The sequence below is a fragment of the Hyposmocoma kahamanoa genome, unplaced genomic scaffold (assembly GCF_003589595.1).
Source record: "Hyposmocoma kahamanoa isolate Upper Pololo Valley unplaced genomic scaffold, ASM358959v1 66, whole genome shotgun sequence".
NCBI lineage: Eukaryota > Metazoa > Arthropoda > Insecta > Lepidoptera > Cosmopterigidae > Hyposmocoma > Hyposmocoma kahamanoa.
In genome coordinates this window covers 1,044,457-1,070,187 of record NW_020653854.1, presented here as the reverse complement: position 1 = coordinate 1,070,187, position 25,731 = coordinate 1,044,457, and the positions used below count along the sequence as shown (strand labels likewise).

Here is a 25,731-nt window from a genome sequence, read left to right as displayed (position 1 = left end):
CCAGACAAATTGGTTCTAGCGGGAATTTAGTCCGAGATCTCCCTAACAGGTCGTCAAATATATTAAAACCAAATATACGCTGAGGGTCGAGCTTTTCGAGTCCCGTACAGCGTCTTAATTTGTTTGTGGCAGGAGTGTGGAAATCGAACAGCTGTCCACCTTCATGAAGGATGATTTTTGGCCGAAGGATGTCGCATGAAGGATGTCATTTTCGAAGCCGGTTACCTAACACCAGATTGCGTCATACGTCGCCGACTAGTGCAATTAGTTGTTAACTAATTTTAATTAATAAATAAATAAAATTAGACTTTCGTTCATTCATTTAATTCATTGTCGCCCATGGACAGCCTTTGAGAGGGGTCTCTTTGAAAGGCTTACTCGCTTAGCAATATCCATTTGTACGGAATAAAAAACACATGTTCAGTGAGTGAGCTATTGTTTATTTTCTTTCTCTTTTGCTAACTTTTGTCTAGATTGTTATGTACAGTTTTTAAGATAAAATGCTCTAGCTCTAGATTTTTTATCTATTATTGCGTCAATAATATTTAGAAGTCTTTTAATTCATTTGGTTTTACTTTTTTACATTGAGTCAAGAGAAACTCTAGATCATCATGGCTTTTTCCACCCTCAATAATAAAGTGGCGCAATTAAAAAAAAAACATTTTTAAAACAATATCCCACCCTTGATGTAGCAAGGTCATATTTGTAAAATTACAACTTTTCAGAAGAGATGTTTAAAGATTCTACGAATGAAATTATTAGTATAACAGTTTATGTTTAAAAGTCTATACTAGTTCAGCTCGAATAATTTTTTTTCCGTACTAATATTTTAAGGCTTTATTTCAGAATTTATTTTTTTGACAAACGAAATTAAAGCCTTTTGAAAAGTGTATATCGTATACTATACGTGTATGTAAAGTACCTATTGAATACATAGATTTTCTTGTAAAATGAGTAAGAGAGAGGTAAGTTTGTTTTTCTTTTCTATCGTGAAAATTTTTAGAAATCGTATTTTCATACCGTATACTAATCGGTGTATATCCTCATTATATATTTTTTCCAAAGTGATTTATTTAACACTTTCACTGCTCTGCGGAATCAACAAAAGCCGTTGAGGTTGTCTAGACTCTTAGATAGAAGGGTTAAAAAATTTCACATTTACATTATGGTACATATTATTTTTATGATATTTATTTTTTTCTCGTATTTTTTTAAATAACATTCTCGAATCGCTTCCCCAGTCATTTCGTAAGTTCTTTTTTGTTAATTTTGTTGCTTATGATTACGATTTCATTACATTAAATGCTGTATATATAGATTTTAAGACTTTCGTGGTTATTCTCTAAATGATTATCACTAATATCAGGTTACTTACAACACACAGGTTTCTTATATCAAGACTAGGGTAAGTTGTTTTTTATGTGAAATAAAAATTTATCTGATTTAATAACAGTTAAATGGCCTATTTTGTAAATTTCAAAAAATTACTTTCAGAGTTTCGTCTATTTACTATCGAGGTCACCTTTTCAACTGTATCTATTTATATAAGTGACAGATAATTCTTGCTTGTCTTAACTAACTTTAGAACACTTTTGCAACTCATCATTAGTTAACAATTTCTAGAACGTTACTTTAAAATTGGCACTACGCAGACAACTTGATAAATTCTAATATTTCTTTACATTTTGTGCCTCTACATGTTATTTGTTCACGTTTTGTTATCAGACGAGTAACGCTGAGGCTAAATCATGTACGGAAACTACGATCACGTTTACCCCGCACTTACGCCGTAAAGGTATTGCACCAAACTTACCCCTAAAGGACAGTACCGTGTTAGCAAAAGTACCAGTATTGTTCCCTGGCACAAGTATTACGAAGCATTAGCTACCGATGGGGCTACATATAGCAGCCGTGCTAGGTTGCTGCGGGCGTATTTGCCTCGTAAAGGGGCGCCGTGTCCCGGTCTACCCCAGAGGGATTCCCAGGTCGCGTGGTGTTGCTTTACACTCTCGGCTGATACTCGACGACTTTCCTGCGTCAAAGTACAATTTTAATACATTATGCCGAACAGTACAGTAAGAGAAAGAGCTGTAGTGTGTAAGATCATATATAGTGACCGATAGAAAACGGGATGCCTCGATAATTTGGTTGTGTACAGAATTAGCGTTAGTAGTCTAAACATTATAAATGATAATGTTGAATGCTTTGACCTACTGGGTGATATTTCGTTTAGTCGTTCTATGAGACGCTATCACCGGTTTGTAGTTCCTTTAGCGAGGACTACCTAGCTTGGATAGTGTGCTGAGCAATTATGATCTGAATGTTGATATATTCAATTGTAATGTTGGTGCGCTAAAGTCTAAACTCACGGATACTCTATTTAATTTTATTGAATAATTTGTGATTAGCGCAGGTATTGGATAGTTTTTATGTAAGTGCATGTTGTTAAAAAATACTGTTTATTGTTTTCTTTTTTTTTTCTTTATTATTATTTTCCTGTTTTTATAATAATATTAATAAATAAATAATTAAGTAGATTGATGGCGCAAAATAGAGTGAGTGTGAATGGAAACTTGGGGAGACGTGAATTCGATCAAATTGGAGATGCCCTTAAAAAAGTCACGCTAAAGTGGCATGTCCAAAGTAAGTTAATTACATAGGAAATTAAATATTTTTTCAGATCTTAATTGTGTATATTTATTTTTTTCAAATAAACCAATGTTTCGGGCCTTTTCGCAGGTCTCGATGGTGTATTTGGTACCGGAGAGAAACGCTCTCGTGGAGGTGCCGGTTCGATTCTCAGCACAAGATAAAAAACAGTTTTAATTGTTATTTTTATATTTTTATCTTTTTTCATGATTCTATTATCTAATTGAACAGCAATATGTCTCCAAAAGTTACAAAAAATTGCATTAAATGCAACGAAAACATCTTGAACAGGCAATTCTTAGTTTGTGTACTGTGTGAACACTTAGACTGCACCAATGTGACATTCCAACGTTTCTCTATAATGACAACAGCTAATAAACATTCATACAGATGTGACCAATGTTGGTCTAAATTGGGAGTGTTCTCTAATTTAGATTGTTCACCAACACACGAAATGACTACAAATAAATCTCCAAAGGACCAAAATTATGTTACCCAGCGAAATAGATACAACGTTCAAACAAAAAACTCTTTTGAACTCTTGTCGGATGACGAAGCTGAGTACTCTTCATTGCCAGGAACGCCTATCATAACAAATAGAAGTTGCCCAGAGATGCGACCCATGGTCATGGCAGACCAAGATGGTAAAGTCATCCACGAGTTATGTCTAATATTTAAGCAAACCACCTTACTTTTTCATTATAGCTACAAAAGTTATTAAATAAATACCTATATTTTTTAATTTTCCAAAGAAACTTTCCAATTTACGCTACATATGTTTTATAAATTATTTTAACAATATAACGTTTTTAAAAATAAAATTTTACTATTAATTACTAATGGTAACTAGAATAAATGAAAACATATTAATCAGTACTGTAGTGTTATCATAGTCAGGAATATTGGATTCCCAACCGGTGGTACAGAGAAACCTAAATCTATGAGAGAAACTCTTCCCTGTTGAAATTAGAACAAGTATACGCGATTTAAATATGAAAATAATTCATTTCCTATCCTATCTTTTATGTCCTAGTGTAACAATTGCTATAACCTAACAACTCGATATGTAAATTACATTAAGACAGAAACCGAATGTCGTTTTTTTATAATATCAATTGACGGGACGAACAAGTCGTGCGCCTGATGGTAAGCGACACGACTGTCTGTAACAGTTACAATACAACTCAGAGCTTCAAATCGCAAAGATCTTGGGATCGCTGCCACTGCGCCCATCACCCTGAGACATAAGTTGACAAGCCCCATGTGTCGGCAGTTTCACCAGATACCCTTACCCTCCAAAACCAGAACACAGTAAGTAACTACCGCTTGACGTCAGAAATAAGTAAGGTGGCAGTGCTAAATAAAAATAAAAAGGTATAATAAATATTTAGGAATAATTAAAAATATTTCTTTACCTCTTTTCGATCGTATTTAACTTGTATCTGTCGTTTCAATTCCCGTAAATATTCAACGTGAAGAGATTCACGCCATCTGCAAAGAGTAATTTAACAAAATTTGATCATGTTGATTGTCACCATTTTAGTTATAAATGTTTAATGTTGCAGTGCCAACACCAATTATCTGATCTCAAAGTAGGGAATTTCCTGTATGGTAAATACCAAAACATCCATAACAGTACCAATTTAGAAAAGTTTATTTCACAATTTGGTTCCACCGGAAATCGAAACCGGGACCTATTCATCCAACACCCACGCTGGGCCACCGAGGTCATCGAAATAAAATTGTTAGTTCTCTGACCTATCGTGAATGATTTCATGATAAGATGTAATATCAACAACAAAAGATGACTTTGAAATATTAATTATTACCAAACGTGATGTCTGGCCCGTTATGCGTTCCACCGCTGAGCACGGGTCTCCTCACGAGTTGGAGACTACACACGTTTTCCGAGTGTTGTGAAACTTCTTCGACGTGCTTGTTCTTCACGATATTTTCCTTCACCGAAAAGCTCATGGTAAATTTTACACATAAATTCCGAGAGTTTCAGAGGTGCCCGGACTCGAATCCACAGCCACTGTTTGAGTTCGGTTTACTAAACTCAAGTTCATTTGTATGTAATAAACAGCGTTAAAAAAAGCTCTACAAGAACGCACTTTGTATCAAAGTGACCCTTGCTGTGTGGCTCTATTATACTCGGGCAGTCCAATCAGTCATACAATGTCACACCATATTGCGGTAATGAAATAATCAAAGACTTATTGTCATTGTCAACATGTCCCCAAAAAGATAATCAACTATCTAACAGACGACACGTGATAATCAAATCCGTACATCTCGTGTCATATGGGCGTCGTCTATAGAAAGTTGTGACGCAATCGGACAGACGACGGCCAACATGTCGATAACCTGTCATGGCCCCACTGGGCTAACATGGTGTAAGACATCTGCATTTAGGCTTTGGGGTATTAAGTAGCATAAAGTTTACCATGTAGTCAAAATGTTGGGACCCAATTTCGTCCATTCATGTTACGTCGCTTGGCAAATAACACGGCTTAAGTCGAAAATTGGCTGTTTGTACTTTTAAATGTCTAAATTAAAATTAAACCTTATCGTATATAAAAAGCAATTAAACAACTTATTGATTAATAAAATGTAGTTATAATGTCTGAATTATTGAATAACAAATCTATCCGAATTAATTTGTTTCTCTAACAATGTGAAGAAATAATAAACGACTAAAGAGAGGAAGATGTAATAGAAAAAGTAAAAAAGCAATATTTGACTGTTAGAATAAATTGCTAAAAGAAATAGTTATTTGTTATGCAAGGCTGCAAAGTTATTGTTTAACATGAGTGCTTGTATTGAAACCTGAGTAAGCGAAGGGTACTAAGATTATAATAATGATAAAAGAAATAAAATTCTGAGCGTAGCGAGGGTTTTAAGGCACGAGACGCGAAACAACTTTGCGGTCGAGCGAAACAGACAACTTTTCGCCTCACTATAGCGAGGAAAATCGTAGATGAAAGAAAAACAGTTGAACTAAAACAAAATAACTTAATGATCAAAATTAGTTATCGCTGTCAATTTAATGTCAACAATAATAAGAATAAAATATACCAACGGATATATCTATGTCGTACATTACATAAATAATGTACGACAAATCGCGTAGTTGAACGTGTCATTATGTTTTTTCATCGAAAGAAAAAGTTATGTGCTGCACTGTCTATGGTTAAGTTCGAATTTCAAAAACCTTTTCCACGCTAGCATGGAAAAAACGCTTACTTATTCTAATAAGTGCCTTATTTATGACCACCAAATAAAATTACGTTACTTATTTATGACGAGAGTTAATAAGTTTGTTGAGTTTTTTAACTCTCGTTTACATTGACTCGAAAGGACTTGAGCGGTGTTGTTTGCTAAATTAACTAGGAGCAGTAGAGTTCTTTGTGAAAGAAAGAATTAGAGGCACATGGGGCTCATGTCTCAGGGTAACGTGTCAGTGTTAGTGTCAATCAGATCTTTGCTATTTAAAGCTCAGAGCGGCACAGCAACTGACATGGACAGGCGTGTCGCTTATCACCAGGCGCATGACTTGTTCGTCCATCACTATTTTCAGTTTCACTGTAAGCGGCCTATGTCTGGAGGTTTAATTTCCATTTAAGTTAATGTAAATAAAGAGCTCGTCCAGGGAAGTACTGCCACCTTACCTATTTCTGCCGCCAAGCACTAATGTCAGCATTACCGCGTGAACTTACAGGCGCACGGCACTTGTCAACTTATATCTCAGGGTGACAGGCGTGGCACTGCAGCTGCTATGAACAGGCGTGTCACTTATCACCAAGCGCACGATGTTTTCGTCCCGTTACTTGGTATTATAAAAAAATACGACTTTAGCTTTCATCATCATTACACATCGTACTGCTCAAAAAATAGTGTTTAGGCAATAGACTTCACACTTTTTCTTTTGTTCTCTTAAGGTTGTGAACCTTCTCTGACACACATGTGTCATCACGATATTTATCTTCACCAGTAACGAAAGCTACTGCTACTGTAACTTAGAAATTAAAGTCGAAGGAACAAGCCGCCTCAGGGATAAAAAAACCTTCAACATCTCAGCCGATGGTTTTTTTGACTGGGTTACCACTGCTCCATCTGGTTTCTTATTTAGCCTTCACACTCTTGAATGTATCTTTTCCTTTGTCACGTTTCTTGAATAAACGTTTTAAATACTGAAAGGGAAGTACGAAATTACAACAATGGTTATTTGTTATGCAAGGCCCCAAAAGTTGTTGTAGAAACGCGAGTGCTTGTATTCCTGAGCGTAGCGAGGGTTTCGAGACACGAGACGCAAAACAACTTTGCTGCCGAGCAAAACACACAACCTTTCACCTCACTAAAGCGAGGAAAATGGTAGATGAAAGAAAAATAGTTAACATCAGTTTTTTTTTAATTAAAAGAAAAAGATATCTTCGGATGCGTTCTGAATTTACGCCTCATCAATTTTTATTCTGGCTTGTACTTTTATTTCGTGTGATTAAGTGATTATTGAAAATATTTAAGTTCTTCGACGAATTAAAATAATTTAATAAACACAAGTAGTTATCATTGCCAATATAATGTCAACAATAATAAGAATAAAATATACCAACGGATTTATATTACATAAATAAGTAATATACGACAAATCGCGTAGTTGAACGTGTCATTATCTCTTTTTTTTCATCGAAAGAAAAAGTTGGCTGGACCACAGTATTTCGTCAAGTTCAAATTCCAAAAACTTTTCTACAGCGCAGATTTCCAATGAGAAAGAAAGGCTTTCCGAGCTAATGCGAAAAAGATCTTTCTGTTTAGCTGTAGGTCATTGACTTACAAATAAATGGACGACGGGTCTAATACAAAAACCACAAAAAAAATGTCCCAAGTCAACCTATTTAAACGTAGTGACATATAAAGGAATATGAACAAGCTAAAACGTTGAATTTAAATTGTAATATCATCGCAGTACTGTCTAATTTTGCTTGCTTCGCTGTCAGTCGAACAAACGAAGACTAAAGCGTAAATGACGCTCTGTATACGATTTTAACGCCCTATAAGTTCAGACACTATAATTGTAAGTCAATGCTGTAGGTACAGTCCGTCAATGAATTTATGCTCGCCTAGTACGGAAAAGTAAAAAGTAATTATTATGATAACAAGTGACAGGACGAACAAGGCATTCGCCTGGTGATAGGCAATACACACGCCTGTCTATAACAGTCGTGAAAATCTCAGGGGCACTGCCTTTGTTTCCGTCACCCTGAGACATAAATGGACAAGTCCTATGTGCCCGTGATGTCACAAACACAATTTACCCTTCAAAACCGAAACGCAAAGTGCTCAGATTACTGTTGGCGGCAGAAATAGGTAAGGTAGCAGTATTTCCCTGGACAAACTTTTAATAACGAAGGTATCCAGCATCAAATAACTGACGCTTGATATGGTTTGGTGTTAATACACAGAATGTCAGCTTAAAAGATAACATAAGAAATTCTCCCTGGTGGACACCGGTCCTTGCACTCAACATTATACCAGCACAGATTTAAAGGCTCTAAAGGTATAAAAACGGTTTTTAAATTTGTTGAATCTACTAAATAAACTTTTACTTTTCATTTAGAAACTTTGTTCCTTTACGAAAGAAAAAAAAAGTAACTGTCCATGGAGCGGAAAGTTGTCGTTTAACGTTGACATTTTTTTTTACTCATCGAGTGTGGATTTTAACGTCATCGAGTGAAAATTATAGTATTGGCAACTCGCATCAGAGGGCAATAAAATATCCAAACAAAGGCGTTATTTAAGTATCCATTGTCATAGTTTTTATTGCGGGATATAAAAACGCCGTTCAAAGATATCATGAAGCAACTAAGCTTATGTATTACAAAACATAACGTAAAACTAATTTCGTCAGTAATGTGTTGAATAATAGCAAAATTTGACGTTATCATACTGGACTGCCACGCAGAGGTCCCGGGTTCGATTCCCGGGCCGGGAGAAATATTTGTATAGCCTACATTTATATCTCTTAAGTTTGGGTGTAATTTGTGGTTGTCTATGTGCGTGTTCATGTCACTCGCGATATAGAATTTGCGTAGTGCGGGGCTTAAAAAAATATAAACACATCTACACTTCACAGATCGCCATAGGTAGATTCCTATAGCAAACGGGCATTCGACGTTTTGTAGTGGTGGTAGTAAAATTTTCGTCTTTTTGGGATAGACTAAGGCGTCTCAGCCATACTAATAGATAATAGATTTTAATTTTTCATCAATAATTTAATTTAAAATTTAATTAAAAGCCGCGGTAGTCTTAAAGGTTTAACCTACCGCCTCTCAAACAGAAGCCGTTACTTCGAATCCAGGCTCTCACTTCTAAATTTATACGTGAAATTCAATTTTAAATTTACCATTTTCGATGATGATGACACCTGCACGTCGAAGAAACAAGGTTCACAACCCTAAGTCCCCAACCCGTATTGGGCCAGAGTGGCGGGCTGGGTTGGTGTTGTTGTTTTGATTCCTACAGACATAAAGGCGGGATGGTCTGACATTTTTTCAAGAGCCGATCTATTAGTAGCAGCTGCTAAATGTTCTAGAAGAGTTACAAATTTTCACATAATACTTAAGTTTGTATTATTTTCATAACTTTCATGTAATAAAAGTACTTTTGGCGTATGATCACGTGTGTCTTTATTATGTCAAGGTTATGAAATAATTATATAAAATAATCATTTAACTCTGCTCGTTGAACACATTTTACGTGCGTGTTAAAGAAAAAGAGTACTGCATTAATTAATAATAATATATTAATAATCATTTAATCTCTCCCATTCACATATAATTTTAAAAATACTTTCAAGTGAGAACTTAACGGGAGACTGGTCCCCAAACTAGGTAGACACCAGGTCTCCGACCCAGAATAATATTTAAATTAATTGAATAGCAGAGAAAAATTGTTGGTCCCAAAATGCTACCTTGAGGGATTCCACATGCTATGGCTGCTTCATTACTAATTTTTACACACTGCGTGCGATTTTGAAAAAAGTCATTCCGCAAGTACAATAAGAATAAGAAAGAAACACCGTGTCTGGAAGAAAATACAACGCCACATTTGTTTTAAAAACCTCGCTACATCTTTTGTAATGAACCCCAAATGAGAATAGAAACCCGTTTAAGACAACAAATGACAGGTGAAGATTTCACTAAACGGCATTTCTTCGCAAGCAGAAAGACAGGTGTCATAAAAATGTAACAAATTTGCATAAATGCAAATAAATTTTTATTGATTATGTGGTAGATAGAATTAATTACAAATCATTAATAGCATTTTCCAAATGATAGTTGAATTTGCTTGCTCATTCGTTGTTAATTAAGATGTTTTTGTCAATTACGAAGACAAGTTGTTATATGAAATCTTTTCATTTATTCTGAAGTTATCACTTAAGTTTGGATCTTGATACGTTACAATTATCACAAAAATGACAACAAATAGTTTGTAATAAATACGTCCCACTGCTTGGCACATGTCTCCTCTTAGGATGGATTTAGGGAATAGTCCACCACGCTGCCTAATGCGGATTGTGGACTTCACTTGTGGTTTTTTTTTTCAAAGTTTGTAAACCTTCTTCGACATGCAGCTGCGACATGATCTTCGCGATCAGACCTTCACAAATCGTTTAACGACTTTTTAAAAGTATTTATGTCCTGTTTTAATACTCAATTTTAAAATTTAAACTTAATCAGGACCAAACCTGAAATATTTTAAAACGGTCGCTAAAAACCTAAAACATATTCCCCTGAAAAATATACGAAATGTCGCTTACACCCTTTCTACAAAACACCGACGAAATACACTTAAATAATAAATTCATATTGTTTCTTTTTTTTTGTTTTAATAAATTGTAAATACTATGTTACTTGAAAGGAATTAATAAAAATAAATATATGAAGATGTTTTTTCGTCAGATTTGGTCAGTTCGATTTCCAGATAAAGCTACTTTTTAAAAGTCTTTCAATGTAGTGTTACTTACTTTTAAAAATAAAATAATGTATCCGTGAAGCAAAATATATTATTTACAACATATAAAATACTTTCCCTCCACGTTTAAGATTGGCAGTAAAAGTACCGAAATAACTTTTTCTCTACCATGAACCACTAACAATATCTCGTGTAATGATCCTATTTTCCGAATGTTTAGAGCTCATTATGAGTTTATCGTTATACTTATTTAAATACTTGTAAGGACAAGGTGAATACGTCGAATATTTAAAAATCGTATTGTTTCTTCAATGTCAGGTTGTTTCACCACCTTGATATTCAATTATTTTTTGTGAAATTACTCCACTAGTTTCTTATAATTAATAATACAAAGATCGAACGCTTAGAAAAAATCTTTCGAACCTGCTGAATTCGAACAACTATGCCAACTAAGTCACGGAACAAATCAGCGGACCTCACGAATTTATCTATGTGCTTGTTGCATATCTTTGTTTTGGTTTTTAACGACTTTTTTGCCGTAGCTCTGTAAGAAATCTATTTGTTCTTAATGTTTTTGTTTATATGCAACATGATTTTTTTCCTACGTATTTAAGCGCAATTTATTTATTTTGTTCAATAATCTGTTAACTTTTATTTACTTCGCAAATGCCGTGTGTGGCTATCATAGGAATGTAAATTTACTCATATTCCAATGCAAACTTCACAGTTTGTATTCTGTAGCTATGCCGCAAATAAATATATAAGATAACTGTCGCATAGCTGTGGGACACTCAATATATAGTCCTCCCTAATATGTACCTATCCTTTCTATATTTAATGACTCTATACACTAGTATATAGAACCATTAAATATAGTCCAAACATTTAGGAGAAACTGCGATGAAAAACTGAAAACCGCTCTCTTTTGATGTCGGTTTTAATAATCACATTCGCTATCAGGCGATCTATTCTAAAACCCAGAAAGGCGAATGCAATGACAAGACATGACGATCCTTTGTCGTAGAGCTCCTTAGCAAGACTCGATACGCCCACTACATCCTATGACATACAATGGCGTTTTATTTCGTAACATATTTCTACTTACTTACATAACAAAACGAGTTGAACACTTGCGAAAAATGTCCAAAGTGCTAAAGAATGCTTTTAATTGAAAGAGGTGTTGACTTGTGACCTCGGGTACAAATCTATTAAGCGATGCTTTGACATTTTTAATAAAACACGCGTAAAAAGCCCAAACTAAAGATAAATATTTCCACATGATTTGCGCAATAATAACAAACAATACTGTCGTTTTTAAACGCAGACTTTAAGGCCCTGACACGGCAGATACAGGTATCAATTTAAATATCCCCCAGAGGAACTAACTACAGAAGTACAGGGCAAACAAAATAAAACAAATGTTCTTGTTGCAAATAAAAGAAATTAGAGTCCAAATGTGACTTAACAATATTGACTTTGATATTTTTGCATACGTACTCGCAAGCTTGTTCCGGAGGCCTGGTGACATCGCTGGATGGTAGAGTCCTCGCTCCCACACGCCTCCTTCTTGCCAATAACGGAACCAACTCAATTCCTCCCGTCAACCGGAAGATTGTTGTCTCGGGCGTCAGTTTCTTATCTCCTATTGTTGCTGCGTCCCCATTGTTTACCGTTGTAAGCACGGGTTTTTTAATTTCTTCATCAGGAACTATACGTTTTAATCTCTCGCCGTTTGATAATCTTTTTACAAAATTGCCTTTTTTAGTTGCGCGTTTTTTGTTTTTTCCATTGTCCTTCAATTGTTCTACTTTTGGTGCTTCCTTTTTTTCGCCACTGAGTTTCCGTTTCTGTTCTTTACTAGCACTATTCGTCTGTTCGATATCAGGCAGCTTTTCTACACTGGAAGGTTTGATGTTTTCTTTGTCCTGTGTGATGTCGTCATTAGAATCGTCGTCTCTCTTTACTTTAGGCAAAGTAAGCGAAGATCTTTTGTAGTTTTTGTGTTCCCCTTTTATTTTGTCGAAAATTTCGTTGTCAGTCCAGCCCTGAAAAGATTCATTTTTATGTGTATGTTGAGATCATAAACTGAGGACAAACAGGTGTAGATTAACGGTCAAGTATAACGATCTCTAAAAGCTATAATTTACTGTTTGAATGAATCATGAAAGGATCAGTGATATAAAGTATTCATAAATAAAAGTTCAGCGCTAAATTTCGTATTTACCATAGACTTTGAGAAATTTAGTCCAATGTCTCGGGGGTTCCTCCACGTAGTGCCTCCAGGACCAGGCTTGCCCCATGGCCCCTCCAATGTTTGCTGAAAGCATGTGTAAAATATTCATACGCCAAAACGTACTCCTCTACTCGGTAAAGACACAAAGCCTTGAAAGAAGATAAGGGACCTGAAGAAGGAAGATAGGTTATGAGACTATTAGCTTCTTTGAACCTTGGCTATTTGCAAATGAGAAAAAGAATGTAGGCAAAGGTAATTTTCCTTACTATTTTTCGCTCATGCTCGCGATCTTTTTTCATTTCAGCTTTTATAGCTTTGTTTTTCCGAGTCACCATGTCATCTGAGAAAAAGTAAATAATAATTATTTCTTATATGATTTAGGCACATCGTGTGCTGGTCTTTGATCTTACCCAATATCTCCTTGTAGCATTTCTGCTGATCAGGTGTCTGCCTGTAACGCACGTCATTATCGACGCTCTTGCGCAAGGTGTCAGTGTAGAGTGTTTGCGGGTCCTCGCGCAGGCGCAGCGGCGTACGTCGACGTCGGTGTGGTGACGGCAATCGACGGCAAGCTTCGTATAGATTTATACCCTAGACACATCATATAATTTTAGTTTTTTACATATTCAACTACTGGATTAAAGAAAGTTGCGTAGATTAGCGTGCACCCTAGAAGATAATGCTAAAATTATCAACTTATAATTCTATTTTGTATGTAAGTTCACAAAGTTCCTATACCTACTTAAATATATAAAATGCACGCAAGTAGATACAATACGTCACTCACACATACACGTGAAACATCCATGTAAATATAAGTAATTCATTTATTAATATTCATTTAGTAATTCATTAAAAAAATTAAGAAACATGTATTATTGATTTGTTTTATTTTATGAAATAACTCCAATTCTGCTATGCTTGCATAAAGAAAAATTCCTTCGATCGAAGAACATCAAACGAACAAAATTAAGTATTTACTTAAATATTTACATAGTATTTTGAACCTTATAAAACGGCAACAATAGGACTTATTACCGCAATTACTATACACGGGGTGATCACATTACTGCTGCAGTTAATAAACAGGAAACGTATTGCTGCAGTAGAGCTGCATGTGAAAGAATTCGTCCAGGGAAGATCTGCCACTTTATCTATTTTTCCGCCAAGCAGTAATGTGAGTATTACTGCGTTTCGGATTGGAAGGGTGCTGGTGAAATTACGGACGCATGGGACTTGTCAACTTTTGACGACTGGCGCATTGGCAGTGCCCCTGATATCTTTGCGATTAAAGCTCTAAGTAGCACAGCAACAGTTATGGATAGACGTGTGGCTTACCACCATGCATTTTATTTGTTCATACATAACATGTAATGTATACTCAAACCTTTTTCCCAGAGGTTAACAGTGACTATCAATTGCTAAGCCCCACTATTCATCTCACTTACGCACTAAAGCCTTTTTAAGAAAATACTCAATTTCACCCGATAACGTCCTTCTTGTCGTCTCACAAAGTTGCCTCCCACATTGCCGCTATAGGTATATCTTTTATGAATAAAGAGTAAAAATAATGAACACACTCAATAATGTTGTGTACGATTATGATAAAAGTCATATCCGGTAAGCTGATGGGTAATTTTTTTGCACACACGCGTTGCGTCACACCGCACGGTGTGGTCCCGCGTTAACGGCGCATTAAGAACATATTGAATGATTGCTTTAATTATTAAAATGTAATACATTGATATATTGACTTTTTGCTTTGACTTATTGCTTATTGCTTATTACACATTTAAGATGTGAGGCGTTATAAAAAAAGCCAAAAAAGAGGTTAAAACCTGCTGTAATTAAGACACAACATGTGACAACATAGTCGATAACGATTTTTTTACAGTTGTCGAAACAGGTTTGAAACACTTCGTTTTGTTAAAGGTAATGTAACCACTACACCATTAACTCAGTTTTTTACTTATTAATATTAATCCCTCTGCTCGGCACACTCCTCTCACAGTGGGAGAGTTGTAGCTGTAGTTCCCATGCAGGCCAAACGCGACTTGGAAACTTCAAACACGTCATTATTATTCTTCACGACGTTGTCCTTGACTGAAAACCCCATTGTAAATAATTATTAAAACAAAGATCGAACACATAGAAAAAATTCACTTCGCTATGCCAACTAAGCCACGGAACGAACCAACAGACCTAACGAATTTTTCCGTGTATTTTATTGCAGGTCTTTGTTTTCTGTTTTTTTTTAATGACTTTTTGCCGTAACACCATTTGTGAGAAATCTATGAAAGATTTTCTTCACTCAGGGAGGTTCCTTTACAGCTACCAGCCGCTGATTAGGTTTTTCATTGCATGTCAGGAAGTTTGACCACCATGATATCCAATTATAATTTTTCTGTGAAATTACTCGACTAGTTTGTTATAACTATTAAATAAAGATCGAACACTAGAATGGTAAGGAGAGAATGGTAAATTTCAAATAAAATTTCACTCAAAAATTCCAGAAATCTCGGACGTGGAAGGCCGAATTCGAACCCATGCCCTCTGCTTGAGTGACGGCAGGTCAAACCATTAGGCGGCTACGACTTTTTAGTGCATGTTTGTAAATAGATACCATAAAAATTAAACGATATTTTTTTTCAATTTAAATCGCGAAAGCATAGCACGTAATTAGACGATTATTTATTTATAAACTCGATAGATAATATGACTTAATTCGTTTGTATCCCTAATGTTTGACCGGATACGGTGAAACTATTTTTTTTTGTTTTATAATATCAAGTGACGGGACGAACACCTGATGGTAAGCTACACGCCTGTCCATGACAGCTGCAGTGCCACTCAGCTCTTTAAACCACAAAGATCTGAGGCGCACTGCCACTGCGCCCGTCGCCATGAGATATACGTTGACAAGTCCCATGTGCCTGTAATTTCACCAGCACCCTTACCCTTCAAAACCGGAACACAGTAATGCTGATATTACTGCTTGGCGGCACAAATAGATAAGGTGGCAGTACTTCCCTGGTCAAACTCTTTCACAAGAAGGTCTACTGCTACTATACTTAGTTTATTACTGTCAAATTCTATTTATCCTGTGTTCGCACATTAAAATCTGTAAAATTCCAGCCCGTGCTTATTACACCATGTACCTACTCGTACTGACATTATCACATAATTATTTGCCCAATGAAATCCAATCTTTGAAACAGATAAAGGACTCACCACACTAATCGCTTCCGCTCAGATCGTTGACGCGAAACGTATAACTCTTATCGAATGGATACATTGACCTACCAACAAATAGAGTCGGGCCTAATACAAAAACCACGAAAAAAATGTCCGAAGTTAACCTATACAAACGTAGTGACATGTAACGAAATATAAAAAACTAAAACATTTAATTTGTAACGTCATTGCAGTAGTGCCTAATTTTGCTTGCAACAATTTAAGGGCCCAAAAACACCATATTCAGCTTCTACTGGAAATTTAACAAAATGCACCATATTTAGCTTCGACTGAAAATTACTTGAACATAAGAGTAATGGAGTAAAGTAGCCTTTGTCGTAAATATTAATTAATTTTTATATATATTATTATGTCGAATTTTGTACAAATTCACTTAGAGAAATAATAAAGAGTTGAGCCATACATACATACACATATTACTGTAAATGTGAAAATAAGCGTGTACTATAAGAAATGTACCGATATTCCAGTTAAACGTAAACTCAAATATTCGTTATTCCGAAAACCGATTTATAATAAAACAAACGATAAAAAAAAGTCCACGACACAGTCATGATATGGGAACAGGCTAAAAGCGGCAGTCATCCAACGATAAATAAAACGTTACGAAATAATGGGAACGCACCCTAATGACTTCTTAAATAATACATCTGGACAGATGTGAAAAACAAGTTCGAAATTAAATTTTTACGGTAAGCCTTAACAATGTACTTTTGCGAATCTCCCTGTGATTTGTTCAGCCGACAATATCAGCCAGTGACGTTATCGCAAATTATACTCCATAATAAGTTATTGAGTGAATATTCTCGTTTCTCATCGTAATAAGTTACGACGAGAAACGCGTAAATAAAAACGAATTTTATACGAATATTTCGAGAAAGTTGGCCATCACGAATGAATATATGAATTACTTATCACTTGACATCGTCAGGACATAAATAACAGGGTCATGAATTTTGTTCTCTTCTGTTTATCATTTTTAAGTGTACGGAGGTATGCGATTGTCCCACCCACACACAAACACAAACATAACAAACATACACACGCACGCAAAATGTCGAAATAGTTAAAGTTAAAAATGACAAGAAGTCCAAAGAGTGTAGGAGAAATTATTATTATTTGACATGATAAACCATAGACAATTAAACTTTAAAGCTTATTAATTAGGTTTACTTATTTCATTTCGTAAATCTGTGTTAATTATTATGCACACGCCATATACATATTGTATACCTATTAACGATTTGAATGACAACGTCGAATCCAGGCAAACTTTGTACTTATTTTTTGTGGTGTATTTCGGACGTTAGGTAAAGACCTACACTCTATACACTTGTAACAAATGCAATAGATACCGGAGATAACAATCTACTAAAAGTCCGAAATATGTTTCCAGATTGGTTCCGTGTAGCCGTTCTCAAAAGGACGTAATCCGTTAGCAAGCATGTTGGATTTGGGTCCTATTGGAGCTTTTGGAGAGGTATTTGTAAAAATATTTGTAAATATTCAAGAAAGATGTGTTTGTTTTTGAAGATTTTTTAATAGAGAGACAAAGTCATACAGATGTCATACAAAAGAAAAAGGAAGCTTTTAAAATTCGAAAAATATATACATTAAGAATAATTTTCAGTAGCCAGTACTTACTACACAAAAAAAGTACTTACAACAAAGCATGATCTTTTTTTATGATATTTTACAATTAGGCGCCACCGCACGAGTTGGGATGGGAGAGCTGAAGGTTTTTAACCTGCATAAAAATTTAAATAGCGGGCCTGCGGGCACCCAATTTTTTTTATTATACCAAGTGACGGACAGTAAGCGACATACCTGTCCATAACAGTTGCAGTGCTGCTTAGAGCTTTCAATCGCAAAGAGCTGAGGGACATCCCCACAGCGCCCGTCCCCCTGCGACATAAGTTGACTTCAAAACCGAAACGCAGTAATGCTCACATTACTGCTAGGCGTCAGAAATAAGTAAGGTGACAGTACTTCCCTGGATGAACTCTTTCATAAAGAGCTCGACCGCTACTAAAGGTGGACACGGACCTCGACTCAGGATGGTATAGTACACTTCTACCAGAATGGCTTGAAGGGAAAATCTTGACATCGTGATTCAATATTTGCATAAAATCAATCAATGCCATCTAGGTGATTTTGATGGAACCTCAAATTGTTCATTGATGGTTATGGCATGGTTATGGCAATCTATTAATTGCATAAAGTACGTTTGTTACTGATATGTATATCAAAAAAATAAATGTTTTTTACAAATTTAAAACGAATCTTCTAAGTATAATACCTTGGCAATGTTTTGCCATAAAACCACTACAATCGCTTATAACATTATAGAATCTATTAAACCGTCAAAAGATAACATAATCCGAAATAACGACAAAAGCAATTTCCTACGAAGCTATTCCGAATTATAGATTAACAAAGGTCACGAAAGAAATTCTTGTATTATTATGAATGTCAGTCAGTCATCGTGTAATTTCCTCGTCTCGAATATTTAATTTAGTAGTCTAATTTTGTTCAAGGGAAGTTATAAAAACGTATATATTATAAATTCTAAATTACTTCATGTTGAATGAAAATTTATATAACGACCCACCTGTCCGTAACAGTTGCAGTGCCACTCAGATCTTTAAATCGCAAAGATCAGAAGGGCACTGCCACTGCACTCGTCACCCGGAGACATATTTAAGGTGATAAATCCCACGTTCCCGTAATTTCACCAGCACCCTTATCCCTCAAAACCGCCTTTATAAAATGACGTGTAATCCAATGACCTAGGCATTTTTCTTAGATTTTCGTAATAAAATTATACAGCTGTAGATTACTCATTGGATATTTGCACGCTATTGTATGTTGTCGATAAAAAAATCTAGCTTTTTTTACAACTGCTATGGGCAACGACGCCATGTTTTTTTTAAATAAATAGAAAGATAAAACGTTCATTGGTCTTGCATCACACACACAACAATACAATAGAGTAAATTGATTAAAAGAGACACACAGAAATGAAAATTAAAGAAAATAAAGCAAAAACAAACAGCATTAATAAATAAAAAACATAATTCTAACCTAATGATCAACAGCTTGTGTGCGCTATAGCAAACCAAATAGGTCGTGCCTCAGTGCAAAATTTGTCCAACAAGAAAGCACTGATTTTCAGCCACCACCTTCGAGGGTAGCGCGTTGCGGTGCATCAAAAGCAAAAACATTGTGAAGTAAAAGTAGTGTGCATATGTGTTAGTATCAAGTGAGTATAATGTAGATTATAAAAATATTTAAAAAAAATAGTAACTGAAAAAAATAAATCACCATGGAAATTGATGTGTTCGTGGAAATCTCCAATTAAAAGGCGGCAACGACAATTAATTGTTCAATAAAACACAGGGCAAGGTGATTGAATTGCATAAAAGCAAAATAAATGTTACCACTGACACATGCAATCTTGTCGCCTACACGATTTTATCGGTGAAGAATAATAGCGTAATTAATATAACAATTTAGTTGACAGCGCTTTCCTGGCTGTGATGTCTATTACAGAACCACGCGTTAACGTGAAAGATGTATTCGATTGCCCGCTTGCGTCAACATCGTCGATGATTATCACATATGTATCGACCCCCTGACTTAGAAGTCATAGGGCAATTTTTTTTAGGGTAACGCATTCTCGGTACGATTTACTGGTTCGTTCCGTGGCTTAGTTGGTATAGCATCTGGCACGGTATGCTAGAAGACGTCGGTTCGAATCCGGCCGGATCGAAGGAATGTTTTCTGAGTGTGCGATCTTGTATTTATATAATGTTATTTTGATAGTGCCTATAATTTTTCTTTATTATTAGTTTATATACAATTTAATACTTTTGTTTATTTCACTTTTCTACATTGACATTGATGGTACTTAATTGACCGCACTTTTAGAATGAAAGTGACCCAACACAAAATTTCAATTTTTTGGGAATACACAAATTAAGTTTTAAAGTTGTGACGTTTTCACATAATTTAATTTATTTACTCTTTGAAGTACTGAAGGCATTGGTGCAAATATAAATACCTTGTTAGTCCTAGAAAATAATGATGAAACACGTTTATAACCTCATTAATTATTCATTTTTTTATTTAACAATTTAAAAATATAATTTGCAAAAACTAGTCGCTATAATAAAAATGGAAGTAATGTCGTTGACTACAACAATACAACAGCCCCTGAGCATGCCTCGTGGAGAGGCGAAACACGTGTCGGGTTTTTGGTGATGGTTTGTGACTGTAGTTGCGCTTGTGTTATTTATTTTATTAATTTTATGCGGAGGGAGGGTGGCATAATTAACTGCATGAAAAAATATTCAACCCAAGCGCAGCTATTTTGCACGATTTAACCTTCACTGGGTTCGCGGAGTACCAAATTAATTTACTTCCATTTTTATTAACATGGACTTCCGCAAAGTAACGCCTGAATCTACTAATTACTTAGTCGATATAAGATCACTTTTTTCTTGATCGCTTTTGTTGTCAATTGACCAAATAAAACTTAAATCTCTTTGATATTCACCAGTTAAGCAAGATATGACCTTATCAAGATTACGCCGTTTTAATTGTGAAACAAAGTCCGCTAAGTAATAAAGAGGGACGATGTTAGTCCTGAGTTGATTTCATTGGAAAGAGTTTTGTAACTGACAGTATACATTTTAAACAATAACTTGCGTGTCAGCAGCAATATATTCCGGATGAAAAACAAATTTTATTTCGTATGTTTTTCTTAACTTGTCTTTTGTTAGTTTCACGAGTATTTTAATTTTAAACTTTCGCCACTTTATTATTGACGTACGATTGGTGCTCTTAATATTATTAATTAATATCATAGTTAAAACGTAAAACAATGTCATGGTGCCAATAACGCGTATTTGTTACGTTGTACATAGTATATACTTAGAATAATAACGCATAGAAACCTAGCCCGCACACGCTAAGTGAGGCAAATTGAAGCGCGCCAAAAGGGCCTACACGAGCGGGCGGGCCTTCAGTGCTCAAGGTCAACTTGCACCGCGAACAGCTCAAGAATTTTAGCTAAAAATTACGAAATGTGCGGTAAATGAGTGTAAAAATACGTCAGACAAACATAAAATAGATACTAACATCACATTCCACAAGGAAGTAACGCGTTTCAACTTGTATTTTTATATAAATATTCACTAAAACCGAAAATTAACCTACTACTAAAACTAGCCCACATGAATTTGATTTTTGCCTCACTTGTGACAGTTCGTTTGATATGAAACTATCATTCTATGCGTTATTATTCTAAGAGTATATACATGTAGAAATAAAATAACAATGACATGAATTCTAAGTAGATATTAAACTCAAACTCAAATTCAAACAATCATTATTTCATAGGTAGGCAAATTACACTAGAAATCGTCATACTGATTAAACTCTACTCTCTCTGCTCATTCGTAACGCAGATTCCCCTGAGAAGAATGAATAAGAAACTCTAAAGGTCTTAGTAAAAATACATTTGAATATATTTATCATTCACACTATTTATTTCAAACATCTTCGAGACTACACTAACTACACGTGTCGCTATCACAGATTTTTGTCATCCAAGCACTCACAAGCTGTATAATAAATAACCTTTAGTATAAAGATTTCGTTTCAATGAAATTTAGATTTAGATGTTTAGGAGATTAGATAAATAGAATGCACATCTCTTGTTTAAAATTTAGAATTTTCTAAGAACATTTGCACCAGCCTATTTTATACAAGAGTAACTTGGTGGTGGAATTTAGAAAGTACATACCCTCAATTCATCTTCAGGGTAGATCCCTGAAGCGCGCAGGTTGGAGTAGCGGACGCCACGTGGGTTCGGAGCGCCACCTCCCGCGCGGCCCCAAGGCTCGTATGACGCTAGTTGTTCGCGAGCCTATAAATAAAAAACCTATATATCCAGGACCAAGAACGAAAGATGTACTAAATGACGGTATCCCATTGAGTATTTTCCGAGATCGATGACACTAAGTAACGGAACGAACAAGTCGTGCGCCTGGTGTTCAGCGACGCGCCTGTCCATGGCAGTTGTAATGCCACTTAGAGCTTTAAATTGCAAAGATCAGGGAAATTATCCACAGGATCACTCATGTTCCACTTTTCAAATATCGCTAAGATAATTAGATAAATTATATTATAATACAATTGCATCGTATATTTATTTACTTAAGTACCTACGTTTGGGAAGTTTAATTGTCTCTAAATTCTTTACAATGAAAAAAAATACAAGCTTACACAACAATCATTCCTTTTATTTAGTCAGACAGCGTTTGTCATGTGATTCTGTTTTCGGAAAGTGAACAATGATTACTTGATTATAAACGAAATTCACACATGAATAAAGCATTTAATATTGAACGGCTATTGTATGTAACATACTCCAAAAGCGAATAATTGAATTTGGCAACATTTCTTAATCGAAGGAATACATGCTGTGTGGAACTAACGTGTTTGCACGAAAATGTCATCTTCACGCTCTCCAAAAGGGTTTTTACGCTAGATATTTATTTTAGGCAACAATGTACGAATGAGAGACGGCCTTTTCCTGCTTAGAAAAGCCGCTTAAATAGAAATTATGCGTGTTCGTATTGGCTTTCACCGTCGCATTAAGAAAATACACAATTGGCCGTTCATTCTATTGACAGGAGCTTTCTCGGGTTGCGCAATTTCGCCATAAGACAAAATATTTGCTTCGTGTTTTATTCTAGGACTTGCATTCCTAGAATAAAACAATTGTTTTTTTGCAGTAAGTAAATTGTTTCTTTAAAACCCGACCGCGCAACTTGGGAAACCTGCTCGACTAAAGCGACGAGTTGTTTTATAAAACTGTTGTTAAACAAAAACACGTTATAATATTATTTGTACATCCTTGGTTACCTCTTACTGTAATGCCTAAATACCTATCTAGATTGTCTAGGCAAGATACGAGTTTGGCAGAATTAGTAGATAAATACAGCTTTCCCTGGACTACAAGATTTATTTTACTAGTTTAGTTTCGCCTGTTACGTTGGCAACGTGGGGTTACGTTAACAAAAGTTTAGTTACGCTTATTCATACTTCAAAGTACGTCTTTCCTTTGGTCGTTAGTCGATAGTTAAGTAAGGTAAGTATGTAGTAAGTTTCGTCTCGGTCTAACGGTGTCATGTTTGGTGGTAAACATTAGGGATGTTTGGAATGATGATGGGTGGTGGGCGCCATGCAAATGTACTAAGTCTGTCTTTTTTTAAGATGAAGTAAAACTACAGCTCGTTGCGCTAAAGTGATTGCAATCAATAAATATTCTATCGATTATCGACTGTATGTTGGTCACGCTTATGCAATAAATGGCTGAACTTATTTAATTTGAACCATTATCAGCCTATTTTTCGTCCAACTGCAACGTGTACCCACGTTCATTTGATTTTTTTAAATTAAACGAATTGTCAATTTTTGTAAATTCATACATACACTGCATTTAGATCCATGTCTATTAAAAATATAAAGAGACATATTTAAAACTTTTTCATTTTAATTCAATATAAATAATGAAACCTGTTCTTGTTTAAATGTTTATGAACAAAAATTGATTTCGATCCTAGTAGGTCAACTGTCAAAATAACAATGAAGAAGATAATAACGCAATGAGTTATCTTTAGAACGTTGTAACACTCACAATTCCATCATTTTTGGCAAAATTTTACCTTCTTTCACCTATCTATAAAACTATCGACAACAGCTACACGACTATTTAAAAATTGTTGAAAACTGGCAACCCTTCAAATGCCATTTTACTCCATCTTCAAAAAAGACAGACTAGCGCTAGCTAAGGCTTCCAAATTATTTAATAATAATAATAACGCACACACTCAACATAGCCACGCACACTGTGTCGAGGGTGCCATGGACATACACATAGACAACCACAAATTACACCCAAACTCACGAGAACAATAAACGTGGGCCATACAAATATTTCCTCCTCGCCCGGGAATCGAACCTGGGGCCTCTGCGTGTGGGACCCCAGCATGGTAACCGTTCGACCACGGAGGCAGTTAATTTATAGTTTCCAATTGTGTTACATTATCATGACTTATGATTTGCGTTCACATGCTGGAGTATGGTTATTTGATGGAAATACTGACGACTCTCTGCTGCTCCATCTTCTCGAACATGCGCTTCTCGACGCGCTGCCGGGCGAGCCGCTCGCCCTCGAGGCGTGTCTGCTCAGCGCGCCGGCGCTCGCGGGCGCGCCTCCGCGCAGACCCCGACGTGGGAACGCTGAGCCTTCTGCAGTGCAAGGGTTGCTATTAACTTAACCTATTTCCTTTATAGAGGGAAATTCAATAACACTCTTGTTTCCGTTGGGGGAGAAAGGTTCTCGAATGGAGACCACGAACCGGAAGGCATTCAGTGGGACGTCCCCCTACTAGATGGACGGATGACCTGGTAAGAGCGGCGGGTAGCCGATGGATGCACGTCGCGTCCGATCGGCTAGTCTGGAAATCTTTGGGGGAGACCTATGTGGACGTCTTCCGGCTGATATGATGATGACCCTTGTTTCTCTTTGATTATGATAACTAAGTGATATCGAATTCTTAGGTTTTCGCGATTGTTACACATAGGAAATGAAACCATTTTTTAACGGACTTGGAAAAAGGAGGTTTTCAATTCCGTTGAATATTTTTTTTGTATGTAATGTAATTAAACCGATTCATATGGTTATTTTTCTGTTGGAAGGAGGGTACCTCAGTATTGGTTCCATTTAAATTTGAAGAAAATTTCCCACCTCTAAGTGTGGCAAATTCGGGGATGAATTCGGTTCCGTGCACTTTCCGTAACCGATTGCAACAAAATTCGGCAAATAGATGTAATTTCACGAATTTTTGAGGTCGGTTTTTTAATAAAAAGTTATAATTATTCGGATGCTAACTTGCATTAATATTAGATCTAACTGGTTGATGACTTTACCATGTCAGTCAGTCGTGACTACGGGACCAGTAAAGGGCTCGAAACGTTGGTTTGTTTAAAAAAAAACAAATATACGCGATATAGCTCCAATAGTTTCATTTCCTGTGTATAACTAAGCGAATTTAATATTTTAGTTTGCTAACAGATTGACTGCATGCTTGCAGTTAATGCGTGCAGTGGATCTCGGCTGCATGAAGTTGGTTTCGACTGCTTGCAGTTAATGCGTGAAGCATAATGCGTAGTCTCATAAGGGTACAATCTACACCCACGTTTTTACACCTTACATAATTAGAAAGTAGTAAAGCAGTCAAAAACCTTACCTGCGCAGCCGCCGCGAGTGTAAAGCAAACATTTCTAATAGTTTTCACTTGTCCTTGCTCGAGCTCATAACACTTTACTAACCAACAAGTGGTAAATTCTAATAAATACCATAGGTAATATCATAATTATCTTGAATAACATCTTTATATGGTAACTGTAGTACGTACCAGTGGAGCGTTAATTTTATTGTATGTTTTCTTTACAAGGTAAGAAATTAACAAAAAATCTACAAGTTTTATGATTCAGCTCAATCTATCACACAGTCATAAAAACCAATTAGAAATAGATCAAAAGCT

General features: G+C 35.7%; 1 protein-coding gene across 1 annotated transcript; it reads right to left on the bottom strand.

Moving 5' to 3' along the window:
- Window positions 1-1,650: 1,650 nt before the first annotated feature.
- Window positions 1,651-25,466, bottom strand: LOC113231832. Its single transcript, XM_026466365.1, has 9 exons — window positions 25,435-25,466; window positions 24,289-24,433; window positions 21,921-22,043; window positions 13,267-13,447; window positions 13,123-13,196; window positions 12,848-12,940; window positions 12,121-12,668; window positions 4,065-4,140; window positions 1,651-2,032 (listed from the first exon to the last, which is right to left on the bottom strand). Exons 1-9 carry the CDS (start codon window positions 25,464-25,466, stop codon window positions 1,871-1,873), a joined length of 1,434 nt encoding a protein of 477 aa, XP_026322150.1. The 3' UTR covers window positions 1,651-1,870.
- Between the last annotated feature and the right edge of the window lie 265 nt (window positions 25,467-25,731).

Excerpts from the sequence above, each read along its gene's own strand:
- LOC113231832 (XM_026466365.1), bottom strand. The coding sequence starts at position 25,466 with ATGTTTGCTTTACACTCGCGGCGGCTGCGCAG. Across the intron at positions 13,448-21,920 it reads ACCCTGAAGATGAATTGAGG|GGTATAAATCTATACGAAGC; the intron begins GTATGTACTTTC and ends TGATGTGTCTAG. Across the intron at positions 2,033-4,064 it reads TTAAATACGATCGAAAAGAG|GAAAGTCGTCGAGTATCAGC; the intron begins GTAAAGAAATAT and ends ACTTTGACGCAG.